The sequence below is a fragment of the Bubalus bubalis genome, chromosome 17 (genome assembly GCF_019923935.1).
Source record: "Bubalus bubalis isolate 160015118507 breed Murrah chromosome 17, NDDB_SH_1, whole genome shotgun sequence".
NCBI lineage: Eukaryota > Metazoa > Chordata > Mammalia > Artiodactyla > Bovidae > Bubalus > Bubalus bubalis.
In genome coordinates, this window is record NC_059173.1 from 21278283 (window position 1) to 21305086 (window position 26804).

Genomic DNA, 26804 nt, shown 5'->3' on the forward strand with positions numbered 1-26804 from the left:
CTCCTCAGAGAAGCCTGCTGTGACCACTCTTTCCAAAGCTCTCCTCCCGGCCACCCTGCTGTCATGGGGTTTTGGTATCTCCAGAGCACTTATCGCTGCTCCCTGAAATTATCTCCTTGGCTCCGCTGCTCACTGAGGGCAGTGTCTCTGCACCCACAACTGCTAGGTGTGCAGGAGGCACCCAGCAAATGAATAAAGCTCCAGATACCCTAGGCGTGTGGGTTTGGGGGCTCACTGGGCATCCTCCAGGCGCCTCTGCTACCTTGCTGGGACCCCCAGCTTCAAAGAGAGGAGTGGGCTGAGCGTTTATCCCCATGGGGGGTCCTGAACCTTCCCCAGAAGAGAAGGGAGGGAGTGCCTCCCTCTCACACCAGGGGCCCACCCTCACGTACTCTGTGCCCCAGACAGCAGATTCTGCCAACATCCCCTGTGGTTTGGATTCCCCGACCTCACTTCTAATTTCTAAGGAAGGAGTTTCGTTCTGAAGCGTCCGGGAGGCAGGAACTAGGAAGTGAAATTGACCAAGACAGGAAGTCAAGCCAGGAGGTCTGAGTCATGGAGCACAGAAAGAGGCGAAGGAGCAGGGGGTAGCCGCAGAGGTGATGGGGGGGTGGGAGGGGGTGGGGGGGGGTGGGGGGAGTGGGAGGTTCCCTGTGAGGGAGCTTGGCCTGGCCGCTCTGGCTGCCCTGGCTACCCTCAGCAGGGAGCTTCTTATACACTGTCTGGGGGCCTGAGACGAACTGTTCTCACGGGAGCAGTGTCTAAGCCCCCATCAACTCAAGTACACAGGCCCCCAAAAAGGCCTTGTCCCTGTCATGTCCCTCCCCAAGGTGCTACCCTCTCAGGGTCCCCACTGCAGGCAGCTCTCATCTCTGGGGTCTGCAAACCTGCACCAATTACACCCCTCAGCCCCACCATGGGCAAGTTCTGATAACCTGAGGGCGGAAGTACACCCGCGGGCAGTACCACACTGCCATCCATCTGCATCCTGGGAATTTCACAGCTGCGCCCCGCCCCCTCCCCCCCCCCCCCGAAACTAGCATCCCCCCAGGAAACACTTGTTTCCCACCACCCCAGCCAGCCCCCGCCAGCTCCAGCCAGCCCTGAAGTTTTCTATTCCCTCCATGAAACAGCACAGGCCACTTGCAAGAAGGACGTGTCCACAGCCCTCCCACCAACCGCTGCTTTCCAAGAGAAACTCTGGTTTGCAAAACAAGATTTTCTGCCTAAAACACTATCAAAGGAGCAGGGTAAAAAAAAAAAAAGAAAGAAAAACCAGCCGATTTAGTCCTGAGTCATGCCACTTCCTTATTTCGGAAACTCCAAGCCCTGGGCGGGTTTGACTTGGACTCAGCGCAGGGTTGGCGACCTTGCCGGGAACCTACTGTGTATCTGAGCTTCCAACATACCTCCCGCCAGTCCCCGAGGGGATTCAGCCAGACAACCTCACACCTGAACTCGGACTTACCTTTCTACTCTTTTCAAAGTAAGCCTCAGTGCCTACATTAGCCTCGGCTTCAGCTATTACATCTGCAAATCTTAGGGACAATGTGATCTCCTAACACATGATCAAAGACATTAAGATGAAAAAAATATCACCTGTGTGCAACCTGGCATCCTACCATTTTGGGAAATTATGCATTCAATGTCAAGTTTTCCAATAGAGCACAGCCAAGTGGTAAATTCTGGGGCCAAGCAACTCCAGGATATTTGTTGTACAAGCTCCGGCACATCACTCGGCCCCTTGGGCCTCAGTTTTCCCATCTGCAAAGCAGAAGGTGTGTCTGTGTGCATGTGTGAGTGTGTGCACACACATGTGTGTCCTCAAATATGGAGAAGCCGCCTTGAGGGTCCCTTGGAGGATTAAGTAAGATCATTCATGCAAAATTCAGGGACCAGCGAGCACCGGCCACGTGCTAACAGGCATTGTCATTACTGTGTAACCTGCCTTGGGTCTCTTTCTCTGAGGAAGCACCAACTTGAATGCCCATGTATGGATTTTGCTCCTGGAAGTTTGAGTGGGCTGGGAGATGCTTGACTTTACTTTCAAGGCTGCTGATAAGCAACAAGAGAAGGGTCTGGAGCTTACCCTGGTATCTGGCTGGGTCCCCCAAGTTCAGGCAGAAACCCCAACTCTCCCCTCCTTCTGAACACCAGAAGAACCCAGGTTTGGGGAACAGTGCACCCAAGATGAAGTTCAACTGCAGCTGGACGTGGTGACAGCTGCCCACCGATGCCAGCCCCGGGATGGTGCAGGCTCTCTTCTAATGATCTTCGAGGTCACCCCAACCCTGTCCATCAACTGTCCCCAGTCCCCACTCAACATGCTGGTCCTGTTTCCTGCTGGACCCTCACTGATCTGCGTACTCAGAAGTGACCCAGCATCCTGAACCCGGGTGCATCCATCAGCTGCCAACCCTGTGCACTGACCATGGTGTCACACTGCCCATTGTAAGCCCCAGTGAGCATGTGCATGGCTGTCCAGGCCAAGCACACCCGCCGTTGCTCTCCTGTGGTCCCTGCAGGAAGGATGGCAGGAGGCTTTAATGACAGACGTGTGGAAGTGGAGGCCCGAGCTCCCAGGCTGGGGACTCACACCTCCCCTCCCCAAGCCCTCGACTCTTCATCCGTAAAAACTAATTAAACCAGCCAGTGTGCACAGCAAGCACTTTGGAGGTGCAAAGCAATTAGTGGTTTCTCCCTCAGTCCCCATGAAAGGAGGCGAGTCCTGTGGGCAGAGTGGGCCTGGAGTTACTGGGGGAAGAGCTCTGGGACCCACCTGGGCTCCACCCAGGCTGATGGGCTTTGCTTGGGGGCACCAGGGCTTGGTCTCTGCAGGGCCCTCCCCCGGGTCCACGCATCTTGCCCTCAGCCTCCTCACCAAGCGGGCCACTTGAGGCCAGGGAGGGGCTGGCAGTGCGGAGCTGGGCCAGTGCCTATTTCTGGTCTTGGGAATGGTGTGCCGGGGGCCTCCCCTACCCCCCTCCACAGCTGGCACCCTGTCCACCAGAGAAGGGGGCTGGGGACCAGGAGGGGGTGCCAGCCGAGCCCAGGGCCTCCCACTTAGCTGGGTCAAGACTGCAAGCCAGGCCAGGCTGACCTTTCCCAGGGGAACCAGAGCTTCACATCCCAGCCCAGTGCCTGCCCAGCATGGCGCTGGGCCCAGGGGCAAGCGGCTAGCTCCCTGGGGCTGCCCTGCACTTGTTTGGTCCCCACCTGGTGTGAGCCCCAGGGCAGGCAGCCTGACTCCACGTACAAAGGAAGGGCAGGTGCTCACCAGCTACCTGGAACCCTGCAGTTCTCCTGTCCCTAGGCCACGCCTCCCCACATTATGGCCTCCCCCTGCTCTAGAGCAACCACCGAACTCTTGCCCACAGCTGGTCGGGCTGGCAGGGGTGGGATGGGGGTAGCCCTCCCAACGGCTTCTCCATCCCTTGCCTCTCTTTCCCTTGCTCCCTGGGTTTTTTTGGTTGTTTTTATTTAACTTTTGGCCACACCGTGCAGCAGGTGAGATCTTAGTTCCCTGACCAGGGATCGAACTTGTACTCCTTGCACTGGGAGGTGGAGTCTTAACCACTGGACCATCAGGAAAGTCCTGCTTGCTGGGTTTTAACAGCCTGTTACTTGACTTCACTGCCCTTGCCCTAGGGCCTTTGCACATGCTATTCCTTTACTGGGATGCACTCCCCCAACTTCACCATCAGATTAATAGTAGCCAGGCCCATGGACTCATTTATTGAAACCTCACACCAGCCCCATTCTGTAACTAGGGTGCCTGGGTTTGAATTCCAGCTCTACCAATTAACAGCTGTGTGACTTTGGGCAGGTCACTTAACTTCTCTGGGTCTCAGTTTCATCATTTTGGATAGAGAAACAAGAAATAGCATCTGCCTCATAAGGTTGGTGGGGATGAAGTGATTTAACACACAGATCACCTTTAGCAATACCTGCTACACGGAAGTACTGACAAATACTTAATATTATTATTTATTATCCTGTGCTTTGGGTATCAGCCCCAGGGCCCTCTCCCAGTGCCATGAAACCACCTCCAAATGTCATCTTATACCACCAACCTCATTCCCAGGGAAGGGGCCGAAGCCCCCAGAGGTGCAGGTACTGCAGCGTCACCCACAAGGGACAGAGCCAGGACTCAAATGCAGAGTCTGTGTGCTGAACTGCAGGCCTGCCACTTCTGAGAACCTACTGTATACCAAGGACTGCACAAATAAGGCTCACATCACCCTTCTAATGCCTTTCAGTGATGGCATCCCTGTCTCATTTTGGAGGACAAAGGAAAACGAGGCTAAGACAGGCCAGGTCAGGGTCACAAGGCTAAGGGGTTGGTTATCGTTCCAAGTGGTTGATGGGCTAAGTCACCACCCTCCTAAGCGTTTCTGCTTTCTTTTACTGAATCCTCACAAAGGGGCTTCCCTGGCGGCTCAGTGGTAAAGAATATGCCAATGCAGGAGACATGGGTTTGATCCCTGATAGCAGAAAATCTCACATGGTTGTGGAGCAGCTAAGCCCAAGAACTGCAACCACTGAGCCCTCGTGCCGTAACTACTGAAGCCTGCACACTTAGACCCCGTGTTCCACAACAAGAGAAGCCACCGCAGTGAGAAGGCTGGGCACCACAGCTAGAGAGTGGCCCCTGCTTGCCACAACTAGAGAAAAGCCCATGCAGCAAATGAAGACCCAGTACAGCCAAAAATAAAATAAAAAAAAAAAAAAAAAAAAAGTCGTCGTACTGGATTAGTGTCCCCCGCCCCTCGTCAATTTCATGTCCACCCACCTGTAACCTGTGAATGTGACCTTATTTGGAAAAAGACTTTATAGACGCGATCAAGTTGAGATGAGGTCATGCTGGATTAGGGTGGGTCCTTATAAGAAGAGGAAAATCTGGACAGAGACATGCAGAGGGAAGGCAGCCATGGAAGATGGAGGCAGGGATTGGAATGTCTACAAGCCGAGGAACGCCAACGGCTGCCAGCAACAGCAGAGGCTGGAAGAGAAGAGGCGGGATCCTCCCCCAGGGCCCTCGGAGGGAGCCCAGCCCTGCCGACACCTTGACTTTGGACTCATGGCCTCTAGAACTGTGAGAGAACACATCTCTGTTGTTTTTAAGCCACCTGAGTTTGTGCTTTGTTACAGCAGCCCCAGGAAACTAATACAGTGGGTGAACCTTGAGTTTTCATTGTACAGATGAGGAAACCAAGGCATGGAGAAGTTGACTGGTTTGCCTGATATCACAGAGCTAAAAGACCCCGAGGCTGAGGTCCAGTATCTCTCTGGGGATGATGGACCGTCTGCAGATTGTCCTACAAGGCCTGGCTACTGGAAGTCCCCCAGGATGCTTGGAGCAGGCTCAGTGGTCCCAAGACCTCAGGGACACCTGGATGCTCATTTCCTGGGCTCCCCGAGGGAGGGACAGAGCTGGCTCATCTCTGGTACCCTTGCCCTGCACAGGGTACAGCACTGGGCTGATATGAGTGATAGGTAGGAGGATGGGTGGGTGCCATCTGCCTTGGACACAGCGGGGTTTGAGGTACTTTCCTGGGTTTCTGAGAGTTGGGGGCCTTGGAACTGCTCCCTCCCCCACATCCCCACTCTCTGTGGAAAAGGAGTCCTGGGGGCTGCCAGCACCTGCCTCTCCACCCTGAACCCCTCCTGCCGCCTGGAACACGCCGCCTTTAGCAGCCACCCTGAGCGGTAATTGTGCAGATTGCTGTAATTCACAGCGGACGAGCGCACTGGCGCTCGTCACATTATCACAAATGTCACTGAGCAGGGCCTCGGCATGCACTGTCCCCCGGGGGGACGCACGCACCACCGTCTCTGTGGGCTGGGACTCAGGATGAGATCACTGCCGTCCCTGAGGACCCAACCTTGAGACAGTGGGGCACACTCCCGGCTCAGCCGATGAGTCATCCCCAGCCGTCCTCCCAGCCCCTGGGTCTGCCCTTCCCAAAGGGAGAGAGAGGGCCGCGCAGCCAATTCCCCGTTCCTGGGCAACAAGGAGGGAGCCAGGGATGGGGTTGCCATGACGACAGAAGACGCAGCTCAGGCTGGCGGCCCTGACGTGCACGTGGAGCCCCTCACGGCCCTGGTGGTGGTGGAGGGGTCCCCTGGGGCAATACCACTGCCAATGGCTGAGATCTCAGGGTCTGATGTGTGGTTTAAAAAAAACCATGCGATTCTACACAAATGTTCACAGCAACACTAGGCACAAGAGCTCATAGGTGGAAACAACCCAAGCATCCGTCAACCAACGGACAAATGGATAAACAGAATGTGGCATGTCCATACAGAGGACTACGACTTAGTCATAAAAAGGGATGAAGTGCTGACACAGGCTAGGACGTGGATGAACCTCAACCGTATGATGCTGAGAGGAAGAACTCAGATACAAAAGGGCATTCATTGTATGACTGAATTCATGGAAAAGTCCCAAACAGGCAAATCCACAGTGACAGAAAGCGGACTGGTGGATGCTGGAGGTTGGCAGGGCTTGGGGGGTGGGGGGTGGGGAGTGGCTGCTAACAGGTACGGGGTTTCCATATGGGGTGATGAAAAGTTCTAGAATAATGGTTGCACCATACTGGGAATGTACTTAATGCCACTGAATCGTACACGTTAAGATGGTTAAAACGGTAGATCTGATGTTATGTGTGTTTCACCAAAATTAAAGGCAGGGGAGAAAAATCACTCATTTTTCAAATAAAGTCTCTGTTGCACCCCACGGCGAAATCCACACCAGAAACCACAAAATAAACACAGAAGACAGAAGGAAAGGATGACACGGCCCCCTTGGGGGGCTGAAAGCACCCGCTGTGCCTTGGCAGCTAGAGACCATGCCCACAGGCCCCCACTCGTGCTCCTCTGAGATGCTGAAGTAGGACCTCCCCCATGACAGGAAGCATGACTGCTCCTTCTCTTACCCACGATGCCGAGGGCCAGCTGGGCCCTTCCTCCTGCTCCGCCTCGCCTGAGGGCTGGGAGCTTGGAGGAGGGAGGTCTGGAGCCTCCAAGGGGCAGGGTACCTTGGACAAGAGCCCCGAGGGGAGGGGTCGGGTCCCAGGTGGAGGGCCTGACCAGGTCTGGGGCTGTTCCTCATCAGTTTCTCTCTTCTTTCTTTTAATTTTTACTGGACTAAATAAAGTCCCTTATAGGAGTTTCCTTGGTGGCTCAGTTGGTCAAGAATCCGCCTGCAATGCAGGAGACCCAGGTTATATCCCTGGGTCGGGAAGCTCCCCTGGAGGAGGGCGTGGCAACCCACTCCACTACCCTTGCCTGGGAAATCCCATGGACAGAGGAGCCTGGCGGGCTACAGTCCATGGGGTCGCAGAGTCGGACACGACTGAGCTACTAACCACACCAGCACACAGCTGCTTTACAGTGTGTGTTAGTTTCTGTGCACCCGTGTTCAGTCGCTTGAGTCGTGTTCGACTCTTTGGGACCCTATGGACTGTAGCCCTCCAGGCTTCTTGGTCCATGGGGTTTCCCGGGCAAGAATACTGGAATGCGTTGCCATGCCCTCCAGGGGATCATCCCGACCCAGGGATCGAACCTGGTCTCCTGAAATGTAGGCAAATTCTTTACCACTGAGCCACTGGAGAAGCAATCAGGGTTAGATTCTGCTGTATAGCAAAGGGAATCAGCTGTCGTATACATATATCCCCTCTTTTTTGGATTTCCTTCCCATTTAAGTCTCCACAGAGCACAGAGTAGAGCCTGAGCTATACAACAGGTTCTCATTAGTCATCTATTTTATACATAGTATCAATGGTGTATATATATATATATATATATATATCTCCCAATCTCCCAATTCATTCCACCACCCTCTTTCTCCCCTTAGAGTCCATATGCTTGTTCTCTACTTCTCAGTCTCTATCTGATCAGCTTCTGAAACACCAGGACCAGACGCTCAGGCCCCTCAGCTCCCCTACCTGGGGCCGAGGGCGGGAGCAGGGCACTCAGCCTGCAGTCCAAGGTCTCAGCCTCCAGGCCTGGCTGTCCTCACACACGACCGCCCCTGTGCAACTGGGTCCCCCATTAGAAAGGCCGTTTGTTCCCTCCCTGAGTCACGACCTGGCGCTCTGGGCACAAAGAAGCTGCACGTCAGCAGTGGGGCCTCAGAAGGACCTCTGGGACAAGAGCTGGGGGTGGGGGTGGGGCAGGTCACCAACTCAGGATCCCAGCCATCCCCAGCCTCTGCTCCTCCCTTCCACGTCCACAAAACGTCCAGAAACAAGACCACCCCTCAGGGCTGGGGTCAAGATGAATGAAAGCAAGTCTGTGAATGGGGCTCAGATGCCCCCCCGACCCCACCAGCCTCAGCCTTCCTGTTGGTGCAACGCTAGTCTGATGGCCCCCGAACATCTCCCAGAGATGAGGGCCGGGGGTCCAACACCAACACAGCCCCGACAGTGCCTGTTATCTCTGGCTTCTCTGGGCCCATCTTGACACCCCTCCCATCTCACAGATGGGGAAACTGAGGCTCAGAGACAGTTCACTGAGCAGGGGAGGCAAGGGCCCAGCCATTCAGGCTCTAACGAACAATGGGGACATGCTGATGGCTTCCACGGAGGATGTGGGGTCGGCATTGCAGTGCAGCTGATGGGGGGACGGGTTGACACCGTGACCCCACAGCAGTGGATACCAGCAGGCTCTGCCCCTCCCCTCAAGGTGCCTAGGAGCACTGCTACCACTCTGTCTATAAGGCCATGATGTGCTGGCCCCAGAGGCCATGGACGCTGTCCCCCAACAACGTGGTCACACAGACCCATTTTCTGGAGGACAAAACTGAGGCTCTGAAGAGACGAGGCCAGTCTGAGAACACCCGGAAGCGGAGCCTGGCCCCTGCACACCACACCACAGACCCCATAAGGGCATGTGTCAACCTCCTCCCCACCACACAAGCTGCAGGGCCTGCATACACATCGAGGCGAATGAGAGCGGCCAGAAACCACTCACCTTTCTTGGCTGTCTCCATCTCTTCTTCCGTCCAGCGAGAACTCTCGTTCATCTCCATGGAAGCTGAAAAGGAAGATAACGGGTGTGCTGGCGGCAGTCCACAGAGGGGAGGTTTCTCTGCCTCTAGCAGCTTGGGGCACTTGCTGGGATGGGGGGAGTGTGTGCAATCACCCCATTTCACAGATGGGGAAGCTGAGGCAGTCCAGGACCTCTGCATACACCTGACAGCTTGGTGACTGCATTAGGGTGAGGAGACGAGGAGGGACACGAGCTTTGGATGGGCAGGGACCTCATCTGAGCGTGGACTCACCAGGTCCGGATGAGTCTCTGTGGTGGGGGCTGCCCCGGGTGTTGCAGGGGCTTGAGCAGCAGCTCTGGCTTCTACCCCGCAGGGGCCAGGAGCCCCGACTCCAGCTGGGACAATCCAAAATGCACCCAGAGGTGGCCCCCTGTCCCCTGCTGGGGGACCATGTTCTACAGGGTGATTATTAGACCCTGCTCCGACCTGTAGAGCACACAGAGGAGGCAGCTTGTGTTCTTGAGAAGTAAGGCAGCTGCCCTCGGGGAGCTAGCCAAGGAAGGGTCTGCTGTGGCTATTTCCGAGCCTCTCCTCTGAGATCCCCTACGCGTGAGCCCCAGTCCTTCCCTGAAAGTCGCTTGAGACATAGTGAGAGGGGTGAGCATGAGGGACGTCAGCTTCATGGACTTGGTGCCTGGAACAGCGCCAGGCACAGAGCATGCACTCGGTGAAGGCTGCTGACCCCTGGGGGAAAGTCTGGGCAGCTTCCCCAGCTCCCTGCTGCCATGGCCAACTTCCCCTCCCCCTGCCTACAGGACCCCCAGAGGGAGGCTCTGGAAGCCGAGCCTGGGATGGGGAGCCCGTCAGAGGGACCAGGCTCGTGTTTTCCACCCCACTGCCCAGCCCCAACATTAGCTTGAGGTCCAGAAGAACGACCCTAGAGGTCAGGTGCACCAACACCCTACTGAAAAGAGCCCTCCTGCCCTGTGCCTCTGGGCACGCCGGCACCAAGGGGCAGCTGGCAAGAGCTTACAGGAGCTGAACGGTATTTGTGGCCAATGGGCTGGGTTTCAATCCCAACTGACTCCATGACTTCACGGAGGCAATGTCCCTTCTCTCAGGCTCAAATAGCCCATCTATGAAATGGGTACAAATGATCTCTCGCAGGGAGAAGGGAGAGAAACCTGGCACAAACCTCGGGTGTGGACAAGGAGGGCATCTGTGAGACAGAAACCATCCCTTCCATCAACTCCTACCCTAGGAAGACATCCAGGTGGTTGGGGCCTCAGCCTGAGCACTCAGGCCTCGGGTGGGAGTTCCCGCAGACACAAGAGGGCAGGCTCCAAACTGCCAAAATGGTATAGACAAGCACGCACCGGCTGCCCCCCTGTGGCCAAACTTGGGAATTGCTATGCAATTCTTTTCTCCCCCACCTTAGGTTCAGAGCACCTAGGGGTGGGCATCTATTGAGCAGGAGAAACTGAGGCCCACAGAGGTGATGGTACAAACCCAGGTGCCTCCCAGGGCTGGAAGGGACAGCAGCACTCAGGCCCTCTTGAAGAGGGGTGGGTTTTTTGGCCATGCTGTGTGGCTTGCGGGATCCTAGTTCCCTGACCAGCAATTGAACCTGGGCCGCCGCCAGTGAAAGCCTTGGGAAGACCCGAGGGCAGATCTTCTGATTGAAAAACAAAACCAAACTGGTGCTCTGGATTTGTAGGTGAATTCTCCAGCTCTGGAAGGATCACAGCTGAAGGCCAGCGAACCTGCCCCAGGCACTGTTCTAGGCTCTTCCTACACACAAAGTCACTGAAATGCTCAACCCCGCAGTTACAGGCATTACTCACAACCCTGGTGCTGATGAAGCCAGCAGGGCACAGAGAGGTCAAGGAACTCACCGCAGGTCAAATAGCAAGTTTGCAACGAATGTTGGGATTCTGAGCCCGCTGGGCGTCAGCGCCCCTTCCCCAGCCCAAGACTCACCCAGCTCAGCGCTCTGCTGCGGGGTGACGGCCTCCTCACTGTTGGCCTCGTTGGCCATCGAGCGGGTGATGCGGCCTTTGCGTCTCCCCTGGCTGTTGGCGGTTTTTCGGCCTTTGGACGTCACTGCCTCCTTCTCATCATTGTCTTCCCCAGAGGTGTCGTCCGTCTTCTCCCTAAAGGCCAGAGAGGGGAGACAGGGATGGTTTCACCTGGGCCAGGAACCTAAACGGCAGTTTTAAGACACCTGCTTTTCTTTAGCAAGATGAGCGCTGGCTGCCAGCGATTTTCTACTAGTCTATGGGAGTGGAAAAAGGGGGAAAAGCTCGGGGTGACGCGGTAGCAGTCTGCAAGGCTCCTTTATTCACCAGATTGAGGGAATGAGGCTGGTAGAGGTCTGCAATGCCATCTTATTTATCAAAAGGGAGGTGAGAGCTGGTAGCTGTCATCTGCTTTATTCTCCAACAGGGATGTGGGCTGGTAGGTAACTGATTGGCTTATTTTATTCATCCGATGTGGGTATGGGCTGGTGGCTATCTGCAAACCCATTTTTTTTTAAATTATTTATTTGGCCGGGATAGGTAGGTCTTCATTTCTCCAAGGGCTTTTCTCTAGTTGTGGAGAGTGGGGGTTACTCTCTAGTTGTGGTGATCAGGCTTCTCCTACTGCTGTAGAGCACCAGCTCTAGGGCACATGGACTTTCAGGAGTTGTGGCTCCCGGGCTCTAGGCTCGTAGGCTCAGTAGCTGTAGCACACGGGCTTAGTTACTCCAAGGCATGTGGGATCTGCCCAGACCAGGGATCGAACCTGTGTCTCCTGCATCGGCAGGTGGATTCTTTACCACTGAGCCACCAGGGAAGCCCTGCAAGCCCATTTTATACATCAGCTAGAGACGCTCTCTGCTATCCGTTTGCAAGATTACTGGATTAAATGCATAGGGGTGCAGGCTGGTACACCCTTCAGGCCACTTTACTCCCCAAAGAGGAGATGTCTCCCTACAAACAATGCTAACTTTGCCTTCTGTGTTATCATGGGCCACTGGGTCTTGCAGAAAACGCGAGAGGAGAGTATTCCGCCGGCCTGATGCGGGCCGAGTCAGGTGTGTGGGGAGCATGTGACCTCAATAGCTGGGGCTGGGACTTTTCTCAGAAACCGACTCAGGGGAGTTTACTGCAGGGCTGCTCAGATTTATCACCACCGCCTTCCATTCATCTTCTTGAAGGCCCTCGCAGGAGCGTCTGGGAGACAGGGGGTAACGAAGCCAGATGTTCTCAGAAGCCACATTCCTGAGCCCGCTCCAGGTACCTGGCGCTGAGCTGTGCCCGCCCCCCCCTTCACCCCTTGCTCGGAGTGAATCTCCAGCTGGCGGTGCTCCACCCCTGGCAGGCATGGGAGGCCGTCAGGGGCCCCGAGGCGAGGCTGTGCCTTGATCTGCAAGAACTCACACTGACAGCGATAATTCTAAAGGTGAGGGCTGCCGCCTGCGTGTACCTCGTCCTCTCAGATCTCCCCCCTCCCTCTCTCAGCTCTCAGGAGACTCAACCGAGGAAAGGGGAGAAGACGGGGAGGTGGCGGGGGGGGGGGGGGGGGCGAGGCAAAGAGTTCCAAAGTCATTGCCTGGATTTATTAGCTCAGGAGTAGAGCTCAAATGAGCCATCAGTCTCTAAGGTCTCCAGAGGCTTCAAGAGAAAGGGCAGGCAGGCGGAGGGAAGAGAAAGGACCAGGCTTCCGGAAGGGGGGAGGAGGGGACTGCGTGCTGCCAGGGGACCGGCAAAGGAAAAAGCGCTTCCCTTCTCAGCAGGAGATCTGCTGTAGATAGATGGCAAATGCTCACACACCTTTACGGAGGGCGGGTGGCCTGCAGGCTGAGTATCGACCACGGCCCCCCTGCTCGCCTGCCCGCCCGCCCGCCTGCCACCTGGGGGTTGCGGCCGGGCCCCCCACAGGGCGGCCGGGCTGGCCTTACTTGATCAGCTCCTCCTTGTCATTCTCCACATCGGGCTTCTCCTCCTCCTTCTCCACCTCCTTCTCCTTCTCCTTCTCATCTTTCTCCTCCTGGCTGCTGCGGGGCATCTGCTGCTGCTGCTGCTGCTGCTGCTGCTGCTGCCAGGCCCCAGGGGAGGGCAGGGGGTGGTGGGGGAGAGAGGGACACAGTCAGGCAGGCGAGGCTCTGCACCTGGACTGAGAGAGCTGGAGGGGAGGGGGAGTCCGGGGGAGCCCCCTTCTCCAACACCTGCACTGTGAGCTGGGCAGAAAGCCCCACAATCTGGGGCACTGGGAGGCAGGAGTCAAAGGGCAAGGTATAGAAAGTGCTCGTGTCAGACGCCTGGCCTCTGGCACTTGGTGATTGCCTGACCTTGGATGAGAGCCTTAAGCTCTCTGTGCTCCGATTCTTCCCTTTGTAAACATGCCTACCCCTCAGCCAGGCATGGGCAGGCTGAAACGAGAGAATGCTTACAGAGTTGGCATCTGGCACCAGTATTTAAGCGTGGTGGGACCCCAAGGCAGGAGGGTGGGGCCCTAGTCAGCTTCAGGCAAGAGCAGGGTGAACACAGGGAAAACTGGGTCATAGCCTGAGGCCCCTGCCTGCCTGCCTGCCTGACTGCCCCAGACAAAAGCTCAGGCCAGCTCTCCAGGCCTCAGTCTCCACATCTGTAAAATGGGTAGATGGAAGGGCTGTCCCCAGGCCCATTTCAGGATGGCTGCTGCTATGACGAGGGCCTACTTTTGCTGCCGCAGGCCTGGTCTTCCTCTCCAGTCAGCCCTAGAAGGGGAAGACAGCAGGCCCGCTGGACAGGAGAGATCAAAGGGGCTCACAACAAAACCAGCCCCCTTCCCGCAGGCCTGTTCCTTTCATCTCCTTCCCGAGTGAGTGAGCCGGCGCTGGCCAACCTGCCCCAGTCAGCCAGGCTGCTGACCCTGCCCTCGGCAAGACAGGGAGGGCGGGCGAGCACCTCCCCACACCGCCACCCGACTTCCTTTCTGTCCTGCCTGATTTCTTTTAAGCCACACACTGATTCTCTTAGCCACCCCCAAAGTGCTCCATACGGGCAGCTGCCAAAGCAGACCATCTTTCCATCCCCATGAGTCAATGAAATAAAAAAAAAAAACGAAATGCAAAGCCTTTCAATGTGTGCTGAGGGATGTGGTCACACCAACATTTAAACCAAGGAGAAAGAAACCCAAGCAGATGGAGAAGGTGAGGGCATAGGGCAGGGAGCTCCCTTTCTCCCCATCTTTCCTCCACACCAGGAACACATGCCCATCCCCAGCACAGGCTGCCTTGGCCACCTCCCCCAATCCCCCCGCCCTCCTCTGTAGCTTTAATTTATGATTCATAATGCGGCTGAGCACAGGGGTCAGCTACAGGCAATCTGTACAGAGCGGGGGTCTGGGTATTCATGGGAACCGTGGGCTTTCCGAGACTGCAGCAGTGTGAACCCAGGAAGCTCCTGGCTCGGGTCTGCCCCCTTCCCCAAGAACCTCCCTCTGATCTCCAAGAGGAGGGGCAAGGGGGCAGAAGAGCCTCCCTCCGCCCCCTGCTATGTCGCTGTCAATTCCCAGTGGGTGGCCCAATGTCTTTGAACTGTCCCTCACCACCACCTCAAACCCTGAAACACTAAACTTCCAACCACTAGGGAAGATGGAAGGGGGGGCGGCAGGGACCAGGATCCAGAGCGAGGGGAGATGGCATGGCCGACTGGGGAGGGACCCTTGCCCCATGGGCTGCTCGGCATGGCTGCTGTCTTCACCTGTGAGACCTGCCCGGCTTCTGTACACTCAGGAACCTGACACCCAGGGCCCGGAAGGGCAGGGCCGGGGCTTTCCAACCTCAGGGAGCTTGATGTCTCCTGAAACATCATCGCTGGACTTTGTGCCAAGAATGCCCAACTGGGCTGCAGCTTCACTCTGAGGCTTTATCTGCTGTCCCTCCCAGTGGTTGACTCCAGGAGCACCTGTCATTGTTCCCTGGGTGTAGGCTGGGGAGAGTGTCTTCAGCCCCCCCAGGAATCTCACCCTTGGGCCACAAAGCAGGCCACTATCTGCCCCGAGCACGGCCAGCAGAGGCAGCTTCCGAATTGCTGACCCAGGCGGGGGGAGCGCGCTGCAGACCCCAGCCCTGCACTAACACAGCACGATTGACCGGGGCTGCTCCCAGGAAGCCTGCGCCTGCGCCCTCCTGCCCAGGGCCCTCCTGACTCAGCCCTCCCCACATCCTCCAAAAGCCCCACTGAGGAAGAGGCCGGCACTTTCCGAGAGCTCACTACCCGCCCGACGCTGTGCTGTGCACGGTCTGTTGATCAGTTCCTGGCCCCTCTGAAGTCCTGAGGATAAAGATGATGAAAAACCAACAGTAATGGTGACCTGGGGTTCGTCCACTGTGGCCACTCCTTCCCTGGACCAGACCATGCCGAACACCTTGCAAATACTGTTTCATCTACTGCCCTAGCCTACCTCTGTCGGGAAAGGACAGGGACCACTGCTCCCATTCTGGAAGAGGCAACTGAGGTTCAGACAGGCACAGCCTCACCGTCTCAGAGGGAGGGAAAAGGGGGCTCTCAGAGGTGGGAAGCAGGCCTGATCCTGTCGTACCCAAAGCCCCTCTGAGGGTTTCACCTGACTCTACACCCTGGTTGGCATCATGGGCTCAAGTGGGGCATCTATGGGCATCCTTGTCCCTTTTCATCAAGGCTACTTTGTCCCTCTTGCAAGATTCCTCGAGCCCCTACCTGGGCCTGGGCCAGCCCATAACTACCCATTCCCCTGTATAACCATCAACATCACAGCATTAATAATAAAAATAGCTCCCAGTGCCCCGTACCCGGCACATGTTTTATGTACTTCCTCATCTCCTTTACCAACCCCCATCACACTCCCATTTTACAGAAGACGACGCTAAGGCACAGTGAGGGGGACTGACAAAGCTGGGCAACAGCAATGGCAGGATTCAAACCCAGAGGCTGAGTTGACCCCAGGCACAACCAAGCCCCTCTCCTGTCATCTCCAGCACGCCACCCCACCCCTGACTTCCCCAATCCTGCCAGTCTCAGGGGGAAGCGCTGAAATCCTGATCCGCACCAGAACCTGGTCATTATTCCTGCTGCCTCCCACCCAGGTGTGCAATCCCAGTGCCAGATCCCGTGGCCTCCAGCTTGACACTCTTATCAAGCCCCCCAGGGCAGGGGTGGGTGACGCCCACATCCCATCCTCCGGGAGAAGTGACTTCAGGGTCACTCTGGAGCCAGGGCACAGAGCCCCATGGATGGGCTCCCGGTTTCCTGGGGCCTGAACTCCATCTTCCTCTGAGGAGGTGTCCCTGTACCCCAAGCTGAGTGATGCAAGTGGAGAGAATGAAAGAGAGAAATCCCAGGTCAGTCCCAGCCTGAAACCTGGTTTCCACTGGGAGGGACCATCAGACACAATAGTGACCAGCTGCCTGGGACATGTAGGAGGTCAGCAGGCTGGTGTCCACTCAATCTGGGAGATTGATGGAGCCAGAAGGAGGCCCCAAATCCCAGGTACCCGTCAACCAGCTCAGTCCCTGATAGCCTTCGAGGACGGTAAACACGGTGACAGCTAACTCTGGGACAATTCACACCTACTAGAGCTTCGCTTCTAATCTTAGGCCCATCATTGATCGAAACTGCACTTGCTGGGTTTCACGGGCAATTTAGAGCCACTGTTCTCAGCTGCACACTCAGGTCACCTGGGGAGCTCTGGGAAGTCCCGACGCCCAGACCCCACCCACACCAGTCATATCAGGACTCAGGGTGACAGTCTGGCATCAGTGTGTTTAAATTCCCAGGTTATTCCAATGGGCACCTAGGTTTGACGATTAGCAAACTTTTTCTGTAAGAGCCAGGTGGTAAACACTTTAGGGCCATCAGTCTCTTTCGCAACTACTGACTCTGCCGTTTATAGTGTGAAAGCAGCCAAAATGTACACAAGTAAGCGTGGCTATGTGCCAATAAAATTTTATTTACAAAAACAGGTAGGGGGCCAGATTTGGCCTGCGAGCCATAGTTTGACCACCGCCTGTCCCTGACAAGCACTGTTCAAGCGGAAATGCACAGTGGGGATACTGGAAAAACGCAGATCCTCACTCAGCATGCCTAGAGCAGGCCTGAGAGTCTGCATTTCTAAGTAGCTCCCAGGGACCCCCCCCCATCCCCCAATGCTGCTGGTTCCCGGACCACACTCTGAGGAACCAGGCTTCTGGGGCGGGGGCGGGGGGCGGTCCTTGTTTCACAAAACACACCCAGGACCCTGGCCACTAGCAGCTGGCGATGCCTGTGGACCCGGGAAAAGAACCGGAAGCCATACTCCACCATCTCAAATGATTCTGGAGCCCACGGTGAGGTCTACCTTTGCTTTCCAGATACACCATCGGTCATGCTGACAATGGGCTTCGTGCCCAGTGCTTGGACGTGAACGCCACCTCCCAAACCACAGCACAGCTCTGCGGAAAACCTGACCGGATCTAGGGCTAGCCAGAGCCCTCAGTTCAAATCCCTGAGAGAGCCCTGCTTACCGAGCGCTGAATGCTGGACAAGCAGCTCGTCAGCGAGCCTGCGCTATGCTAAAGCCCCAGACCGGAAGCAGTACAGAAAACATTATGAATAAAAACAACAAATGCTGACAAAGCACAACGAACATGTGACGAGGCCTTCTCTTCAGTGCATACCTGTCGTTAATAACAGCCTCCCAACAGTCTGTTTTACAGACGAGCACACAAAGACACAGAGAGGTGAAGTAGCTCGCCAAAGGTCACACAGCATTTTCCTGGCAAGATCCCACAGACAGGTGCTCAGCCTCTCACCCCGGACTGGGGGAATCACAGGCTCCTCTCACTCCCATTTAAGCCAAAGTGTGCCTATTCCCCTTGTTTATTCCCTCCACAAATACACTGTGAGCCCCCATGGGGAATACCAAATTATACAAAATACTGTCCCCAACATTACGGAGCTAGCACTTCAGTTGACAAAGTCAAGGAACGAAGTTGACAAAGACAGAACGCATGGAAGCTACAATGTTAAGAAAATTTTTAAAAGGTCCAGCACCTTGCAGAGGCAACAGCGATTTACCCTGATGAACAGGGAGGAGGGAGGAGGCCTCCGAGCTGAGCCTCCAAAGGCTTTTGGTAAAGAAAGGTGAGAGATGTTTCAGGGAGGGGGCCCACTTGAGCAAAAGCAGGCTGAGAAAACGCCCACTGTCCTTACCGAACGGTATACTGGACGTGGTGGCAGAGCCTGGCCAGCTTTAACACCCTAGCTCAGAAATATGGAAGGCGGTTACTTCCCTGGTGGTCCAGTGGTTAAGAATTCGCCTTGCAATGCAGGGCACGAGGTTTCAATCCCTGGTTGGAGAACTAAGATCTTACATGCCCTGGAGTAACTAAGCCCGCATGCCACAACTAGAGAGCCTGCGTGCCTCAACTACCGAACCCGCACGACACCGTGAAGATCCCGTGTGCCGCAAGTAAGACCCGACGCAGCGAAATAAAAATAAACAAACAAACATTTTAAAAAGAAGAAAAAGCAAAGGAAATACTGGAGGTGCCCTGACGACAAGGGACAGCCACTGAGGCCTTTTTCAGAAAGTGGAGGCGGGGAGGGAATGCCGTGTTCCACCCCATGCTGTGGCTGATGCAGCAGCTCATCAAGGGAGGAGTGTCTGTCGGTTTGAGGAATGAGAGGAGAGTTCAGTGAAGAGGTGGGAGCGACCGTTCAGGGAGGAGTTGGTGAGATTTAGTTCTCAGATGGCAGGTCCTCCCAAAACCTGATGAGACTTTCCCAACACCCAGCAACACGGACTGCAGCAAAATCTCACTCATTCATTCTGTAAACACTCTGCTGAGCATGAACTATGTGCCAGTGAGCAGATCTGGGAGGGGTCTGCCCTTGAGAGTCCCTCTCTTGCAGAGTGAAGGGACATCCCACGAGTCCAAGGCTTGGTGGGAGGAGTGAGGTCAGGGGTCAGGACCAAGACACAACAGTTTTCTGTGGCTGGCAGGCCCTCCCTGCATTCGGCCCCCACCCTTCTTATCTAGTCCATGTGTCTTCCTGGAAATAAAACTCAGGCCGGGGATGCCTTGTTGACCTTTATAAGACACACAGATACAGGCGTGCTGGGCCGGCTTGTACCAGCTCACAAGTGCAGACTTCAGTTTCCAGGAATTTTGCAGGTTAGCTGTTAGAAACAGCCATTCTTAAAAGTGGAAACACGTAACTTTATAATGAAAGAAATTATGGTAAAAACACAGGTAGTAAGTACTCAAAAACGCACCCCTTTCTCATTACTTGACTGCACTGGCTGTGGTCTGTGCTCTCGTATGCAGCTGTACCTACACGCTGCGAGAAGGAGGGATCGCGTCCCACCAGGTGTCAGGCACGCCCCTTTCCAACTCTACATTCAGCTGGTAGCCTGGAATCAGAGGGGTAGGAGTATTTCCACCACGGCAATCAGCGCGCGCTACAATTGGGGCTTCGAGCCCCGCAAGCTGGTTGTCAGACACTCACCAGCATTCCACCGCACACCGATGCATTCGCGTAACCAGAGCAACGTCCAACACCCACACCCGTCACGTCTGTTCTGCCTGCGAGGAGACGCCTGCTTAAGGCGGCCAAGCCTCTGCTTTAACCGTCAATCAATCTTGTCCAGCCACTTGGGATAAAATCAGTGGTCCACACCTCAAGGCCAGGTGATCTAGCTCCTCCCCTGCACACACACCCCTCCTGGAAGATGTCACACTGGTTCCTGCCTCCTGCCTCAGGGCCTTTGCACTCAGGGTGCCCTCTGCCTGGGAGACTCCCCCACCTACTCTGCCTGACCACTTCCTCTTATTGCTCAGGTCTGAGCCCAAAGGATAGCTCCTCTGAGAAACCTTCAGGATTCTCTCCCTCAAAGATGCCTTCTCTCCTATGTCAGCTGCCTCCTGACCACCGCCTGTACCCCTGGCCGCCCCCTCAGATAACCATGTCATTTACTCATGCACCGTCGATCCCCCCCCGGGGGGCGTGACAGCTCTGGGGACCTGGTTTGTTTCGTTCACCGTGGCATCACCTAGAATGGTGACACTGTGAAGGCAGGACAAAACAGACTGGAGCTTGGCCACTGTCTCCCCCCACCCCTCCCACGGGGACCCCTCCTGTGGTGACCCGAGCTGGCGCAGGCCCACACGAATGCTAATCTGCTGGTAACCTTTCCTGATCCTTGGCAGCCACGTCTTCCTGTCTCTTCGATGCGGCCTGCCTCAGACAGTGCAGAGAGGGAGCTGGGTCTGCCCTGCCACTGTGTCACGGCTGGTGAGAAGGCAGTGTCTCTCTTCCCCAAACGGCAGCCCAGCTTGTCGGGTCCCTGGGGCCTGGCCCCTCCAGCCACCTTCCTGGGAACCATGTTCCCCGGGCGGGGATGTATCTGGGAGACCGTGGGCCTGGACAAGCTGTCCATAGGTCTCTGCCCACAAAACTGGGCAGGGGATCAGGAACATCTGCTTGCTGGAGCCCTAAACCTGGACACGATCCCGCCCAGCCCAGCCTGCCCCCAGCAGAGCGGAAGTGGCCACCTCCTGCAGGCTTGGGCGGCCCGGGAGAGTCAGACTGACCCCCAAGCTGGAGGCCCATCCGGCCGGGGTGGCGGTCTGGGACCGGCCCCCTCACGGTCACCCAGCAGGCAGGGAGCAGCACAGCCCAACCTGGAGGCAATGTGGCCGCAACTGGCAGGCCACACGTCCCCTCCAGACTTCACCAGGCTGAGCCATCCAGTGATATCATCTGCCTGGGGCGGGGTGGGGGTAGGGGGCGGGCAGCCAGGGTCTGGGAACCAGCACCGACTGCATGGTGGCCGCCCCCTCCCTCCGGGGACGGCCGGTTGGCTTGCCCTGCCCTGGAACGCCTTCCGGTCACGCTGTCCCCCGTGCAAGTTGCCCGCAGCGCGGGAGTCTCTGGAGTGCAGAGCAGAGCAACTGGGAACAAGGTCACCTGTCCCCCGGCAGGGAGCTGGGCGAAGAGGTGAGGGAAGGGAAGGAGGCTGAAGGAAGATGAGGGATACAGGGGAAGGGGCAGGTGTGGGGGAGAGACAGACACAGAGAAAGAAGAGAGATGGGGGAACAGGGCTGCAGGCCAGAGAGAGGAGGAAGGAAGTGGCGTCCTGTTCCCCAGACGTGCTCTCTCAGCTCCCAGGAGCGGAAGGCTGGGTGCCCTGTCCCTGTGCCCGTCTACGAGGGAAGAAAAGACAGACCATGTGGCCTCGAGGAGACCACGACCAGCCCAGCTCCCAGCTGCCCACGTGGCCCTGAGGGGTTAAAGTGGGGTGGCCACACACCCTTGGGGACAGGCCCCCTCCGTGGCATGCCCCCCCCATCGCCAGGAGTCCCCCCTGCAGAGCTGGGCCACTGGTCTCAACCTCGGTTCCCCGACAGTTCACACAGTTAACTCAGGGAGAGACTTCTGACCACAGCATTCCTGGGCTCCAGCACTGCATTTAGCTGGGATAATGTAGCCCCTCTGTCCATGAATCATGAACTAGAAACCACAGTGCCGTCACTGCTGCTCCGAGCTGGTCCCCGCCTCGGCTGGTGACTCACCTCAAGGAGAGGACGCGGGGGCCCTGGCCACAAGCTCACTAGCCACTCATGGCTAGATCTTGGGGACTGGGGTCCAGGGGGTAAGGGTTCCTTGCCAAAGCTCAGGTGTGTGGGGTTGGCAGGGGATTGGTGTGAAAGGGTTGGAATTCCTGAGCCTCCCTCTGTCAGGATAGGGGAAAGCTCTGGCAAGTGGATGACACCCTCTCTCTCTGTTTTTTTTTTTTTCGGCCGCGCTGTGCAGCATGTAGGATCCAGTTCCCCAGCCAGGGATCAAATCCTGCCCCCTGCATCGGAAGCATGAAGTCTTAACCACTGGACCGCCAGAGAAGTCCCCAGAATGACACCTTCTCTGACATTCCAAATGGCCAACAGATGTCCCTGCTTCCAGCCGCTGCAGGGCCAGGCAGCCTTGCAGTGGACGCCAGAACGGCCTTGCATTCTCGGGTCATCGAGGGTCTGAGCCCAGGGACATCTGTTTTGAAAAGACAACGCTTTTCATCCAGGAATTTTATATCTGCTTTTGTAATCATCCCTGCTTTTGAATGGCAACAACCACCATGACGAACCAGGGGCCCAGCACTGGGTGTGGAGAGGGTGTCACAGGGCGGGTGTCACCTGAACACATGAGGTGACATCTTGCTGCCTGCTCTGTGGTTAAGCATCATGGCAGGTCAGCATGATGGAGTGTGCTACACCATGGAGTGTAGTTTGCAAATATGCAGACATGGGGGATTTGTCCCCAGGATGGAATGACCAGGCCCCTTCCTAGAAGAAGCTTGCTGCCCCAGCTGCTATGAGTACACTCAGCCTTTATGGCCTCTGGGCTAAGGCCTGGCCCTCTCTGCCCACCTGGGGAACCTGGGAAGGTGTTAGCCCACCAGAGAATCTTCTGTCCATGGGATTCTCCAGGCAAGAATACTGGAGTGGGTTGCCATTCCCTCCTCCAGGGGATCTTCTTGAACCAGGGATCAAACCCACATCTTCTGCATTGGCAGGTGGATTCTTTACCATGAGCCACCAGGGAAGCCGGGTGACCACACAGTGTCATACATCCAGCACCTCAGTGGAGGTGGGCAACGGGGGTGGACTTTGGAGAAATGGAAGCAAGAGGGCCCTGAGGGGCATCTGTGGGCGGACAAGTTGAGCGGCCCCTAGTGGCCGTCCTTAGCTATGGCGTGGCCAGAGCCACAGGAAACACACCAGGACCACAGCCTGTGCCAAGGTTCTGAGCTACTGGAGTGGGCCAAGTGTTGGTCAGACACAAGGATGGGACAGCCGAGCTGTCACCTGAGCACCTGCTGTGCCTCTGGCAGACAGTGACTGCTCCCTAGCCCACAGTGAATCGCCCTCCAGGCTCATTCCCAGCTGGCACTTCTGGCTGTACAGAGCAGAGGGTCTCTGCCTGCCTTACCACTCCTCACCGCCCCCCTCCATCTGCTCACAGTATTAACCCACGGGGGTCGACCACCACGGGCACCCATCCGTCCATCCACACGTAGGCGCCCAAACAGATATACCTGCCCGCAATCCATGCCAGGCTGGGGCACCTCCACCCACCTCCTGAGAGATTTATCAGCAGGATCACAGGTTTTATAAAATCATGGAGAGAGAAAGCAGTTCAGATTCACTCCAGTAAGTGCATCTTGAATTAAGAAGAGGGGCTGCGGGGCCTGTGTCTGCCTTTTATTTCGCTGTCACAGGGCCAAGAGATGAGTTATGACCACAAACTCAACACCTGGGGTGACCCATTTACCCCGTATTTATGAACAGGGCTGGCGAATGGTGGTGAGGGCAGTGGATCTGCCTGGCACAGGAACCCTTCCGGGGTTTGCGTGTAAATCTCTGTCCCCGGCAAGGCCGGGACCACACCACGCCTCCTTGCAGCCCCCACTGATCAGAGGGAGAGGAAAGCCCCGAAGGAGATGGAGGCCTCCTGCCCTGCCTTCTTCTCTCTTTATGCATCCCTGTTCCACCCTGGGAGCCCCAGCCTGAGACACCAGCTTGGGCAGAGGGTAAAACCTCACCAGAGAAGCCCCATGACCCCAGCATCACAGCTACAGCTGACCCAGAACGACTCAGATGAAAAGAGGAAGCAAACATTTCTTCTATAGCCATAAAGCACTCCAGGGCCCCCAGTGCCCTGATCCTGGCCTCTGTCACAAGTCACACATACTCTCTGTACCTCTTCCCTGAGCCTTATCACACTCTAGCCCACAGGTCCTGTGGGCTGAGAACAGATTTCAAGAGCAAAGATGAGTTGTCTGGCCTATACAGCATATTGTTGTCATTGTTTCATACGTGACCTAAGATTTAAAAATCAGGCAGTTTCACGTAATTCCAGATCTCCAGGTCATCATTATAAAAAAAAAAAAAAAATCAGATCTGGACTTCCCTGGTGGTCCAGTGGTTAAGAATCCTCCTGCCAACGCAGGGAATATGGGTATGATTCCTGGCTCTGGAAGATTCCACATGCTAGAGGGCAACAACTGTGTGCTGTGCACCACAAGTACTGAGCCCACACGCTTTACAGCCTGTGCTCTGCGACAAGAGAAGCCACCGCAGTGGTAAGTCCTCGCACTGCAACCAGAGAGCAGCCCCCGCTTACTGCAACTAGAGAAGGCCCAAGGGCAGCAATGAAAAACTCATCCCAACCAAGAATTAACAAATAAATACCATTTTATAAAGATAAATTGGATAAAATTTTTTAAAAATCAGATCTGACAATACGGGGCCAAGTAGTCAGCTGGAGCTGATGAGGTACAAGCTAGCTAGTTAACCCCAGGCCTCACCATTCCCTATTGTCTCCCATGGATTCTCCATCTCTTCATTCATTTAAGACCCTGGAAGGTACTCAGACTCCTGCTCCTAAGACTCTCAGGGCGCTGTGCACTCTCTCTTGCCCTGGTGCTCTTGTACCTGCTGTTCCCTCTGCCCAGGTCACCCTCACCTCTGTCCTCGTCCTCCAGGGGGGCTGCTCCTCAACCTCATCTTTGGGGCCCCTTACTCGATGGAGCCTCTCAGGCAGACCCCTGGCATGCTGACTTGGAACCACCCCTGTACACCTGGTCTAGATGACTGGGCATGGAGCCACCAGCATCAGCACACAAGCGTCCAGTGGACAGACGAGTCAGCAAGCAAGGCATAATGAAAAGCATGGCAGCCAGGACCAGGGGCGTCAGGCACTGACAGCCCCCCACCCCCCAGGACTCCTCTGGAGATACCCCCTCCCTAAGGTGACACCAACACACAGTCTTTCTTTGCCTCCCTCCATGCAAACGTGGCTTTCAGCATAAGGTGAGGAGAATGGCCCTGTCTCACTCTATCTGACTCAGAACACTTTCCTCTCCTGAGCACCCAGCCCAGCCACAAGAAAGGGCCTCATGAGCCCATCCACAAGGTCCCTACAAAGGTAGGGGAGCAGGGGTTCTGGTACACAAGAGATGCTCAAAAAATACCTGGCGATGTTCTTAAAATCAATCTAGAGGCCTGATTTCCCCCTTTGTTTAGCCACAGTCCACGCCATGCCCTACTGCCTCTTATGCCAGCATAGTTAGGCTCTCTGCCTGGCATTTATTTGAGTTCTTGCCTCTCATTCTGGAGAAGGCAATGGCACCCCACTCCAGTACTCTTGCCTGGAAAATCCCATGGACGGAGGAGCCTGGTGGGCTGCAGTCCATGGGGTCGCTAAGAGTAGGACACGACTGAGCGACTTCACTTTCACTTTTCACTTTCATGCATTGGAGAAGGCAAAGGCAACCCACTCCAGTGTTCTTGCCTGGAGAATCCCAGGGACGGGGGAGCCTGGTGGTCTGCCGTTTATGGGGTCACACAGAGTCGGACACAACTGAAGTGACTTAGCAGCAGCAGCAGCCTCTCAGTCTAGAAAAGTTCCTAAACGCACTTCAATTTCTAACACGCGGCAACTAGGTCTTTAGAACTGACTCGCTCCAAGCTAGTACACCTCAGTTTTACGCATCTGTAAGATGGGTGAGCAGGCTGGCCAATTGTGGCCGTGCTAAACCTAGAAGAAAACCCTGTCCTCAAACCAATCACAGCCACCCTTCAACGACTGGGCCCACAACAACCAATACTCTGTCTCAATCATTTTGGCCCAATGTTCAGGATGCAGTAAGGGGCTGTCTATTGCCCCCTGCCAAGACTTGCTTCCCTAATTACACGTGGCTTAGCCAACAGGGGAATGGACTCACAGTCCTGAAGCACAGTTTCCAGAACGCAAGAAAGGAGACAGGGCATGTAAACCAACCCCTCAAAGGCTGTGGCCTTGATCACAGAGTAGCTGCTTCACAGCGGACACTGGAACCCCATGGGAGATGGCTGGACTTGACACCCTCAGGGTCCTGTCCCTGCTGGCCTCGGAAAGGAAAAATGCCAATGTCAGCGAGCACTCACCTACCAGAACCTTTGAGTCTTGCTCTTCCGTCCTGCTAATTCTGACCTTCGTCCCTTTCCCTTGTCCGATCTCCCAGGCCAGAGGCCCCAGAGAAGGATATGCCTCAACTAGTTCCAGTCCAGCATGTAACAGCAGTGTCCAGTGCCTTCTGCAGGGTCCCGCCTACAACCCCCTGCCTGCAGCACAAGTCCACCCTACTATCTCCCAGCATTCCCTCCCGCCTTCAACCTCAGTACTCCCAGCATCGGCTCAGGGCTGATTCTCATTAGCCCAAAAGTAAGACTAATCCTTCCCCATCCCTCTGTCTCCCCAACGCCAAACACTCATGAGCCCCCTTAAAAATGTGTGCCACTGACCCCCATCATCTTTAACATATTTACTAATTTTTTGTTAAACAAATAGCGTTTTTCTCTAACTCAGTGGTCAGCAGACTTTTTCTACAAAGGACCAGATGGTGAATATGTCAAGCTTTGCAGTTTGTCATGACTATTCAACTCTGCTGTTGTAACAGAAAAGCTGCCATGGTAATTCCTCAACAGGTGTGTGTGGCCCTGTGTCAATAAAACTTTATTCACAAAACAAGTGGCTGGCCTGACTCACCCAAGAGCCTCAGTTTGCCAAGTCCTGCTCTAACTTAAATCATCCCTCAGTCATATACAGTGATGTTTGAAATATGGCAATTTCAAGTACTGGCTACTCTTTTCCTTCAAGAATACATTACACCAAAAACTATTAAAAATTTTTAAATGTTAAGTTTGTGAGCCAGTCCAAGTCATCCCAGAAGCCCAGGCCTTGGTCTGGGAATGTGACCCTATTCACCCCAGAGTCTATGGGTC

General features: G+C 55.6%; 1 protein-coding gene across 17 annotated transcripts in view; it reads right to left on the reverse strand.

The window, feature by feature from the left end:
• NCOR2 (nuclear receptor corepressor 2) overlaps positions 1-26804 on the reverse strand; it is a 238145-nt gene that overhangs the window by 64535 nt on the left and 146806 nt on the right. For 14 of the 17 annotated variants that reach the window (XM_045163104.1, XM_045163108.1, XM_045163105.1 and 11 more), the window contains 3 exons: positions 12939-13078; positions 10976-11148; positions 8977-9039 (listed from right to left, as the gene is read on the reverse strand). In XM_045163104.1, the coding sequence (XP_045019039.1) occupies positions 8977-9039; positions 10976-11148; positions 12939-13078 (376 nt within the window). The remainder of the gene's footprint in view (positions 1-8976; positions 9040-10975; positions 11149-12938; positions 13079-26804) is intronic. The other 3 variants (XM_025267798.3, XM_025267796.3, XM_025267792.3) reach the window with 3 other exon arrangements.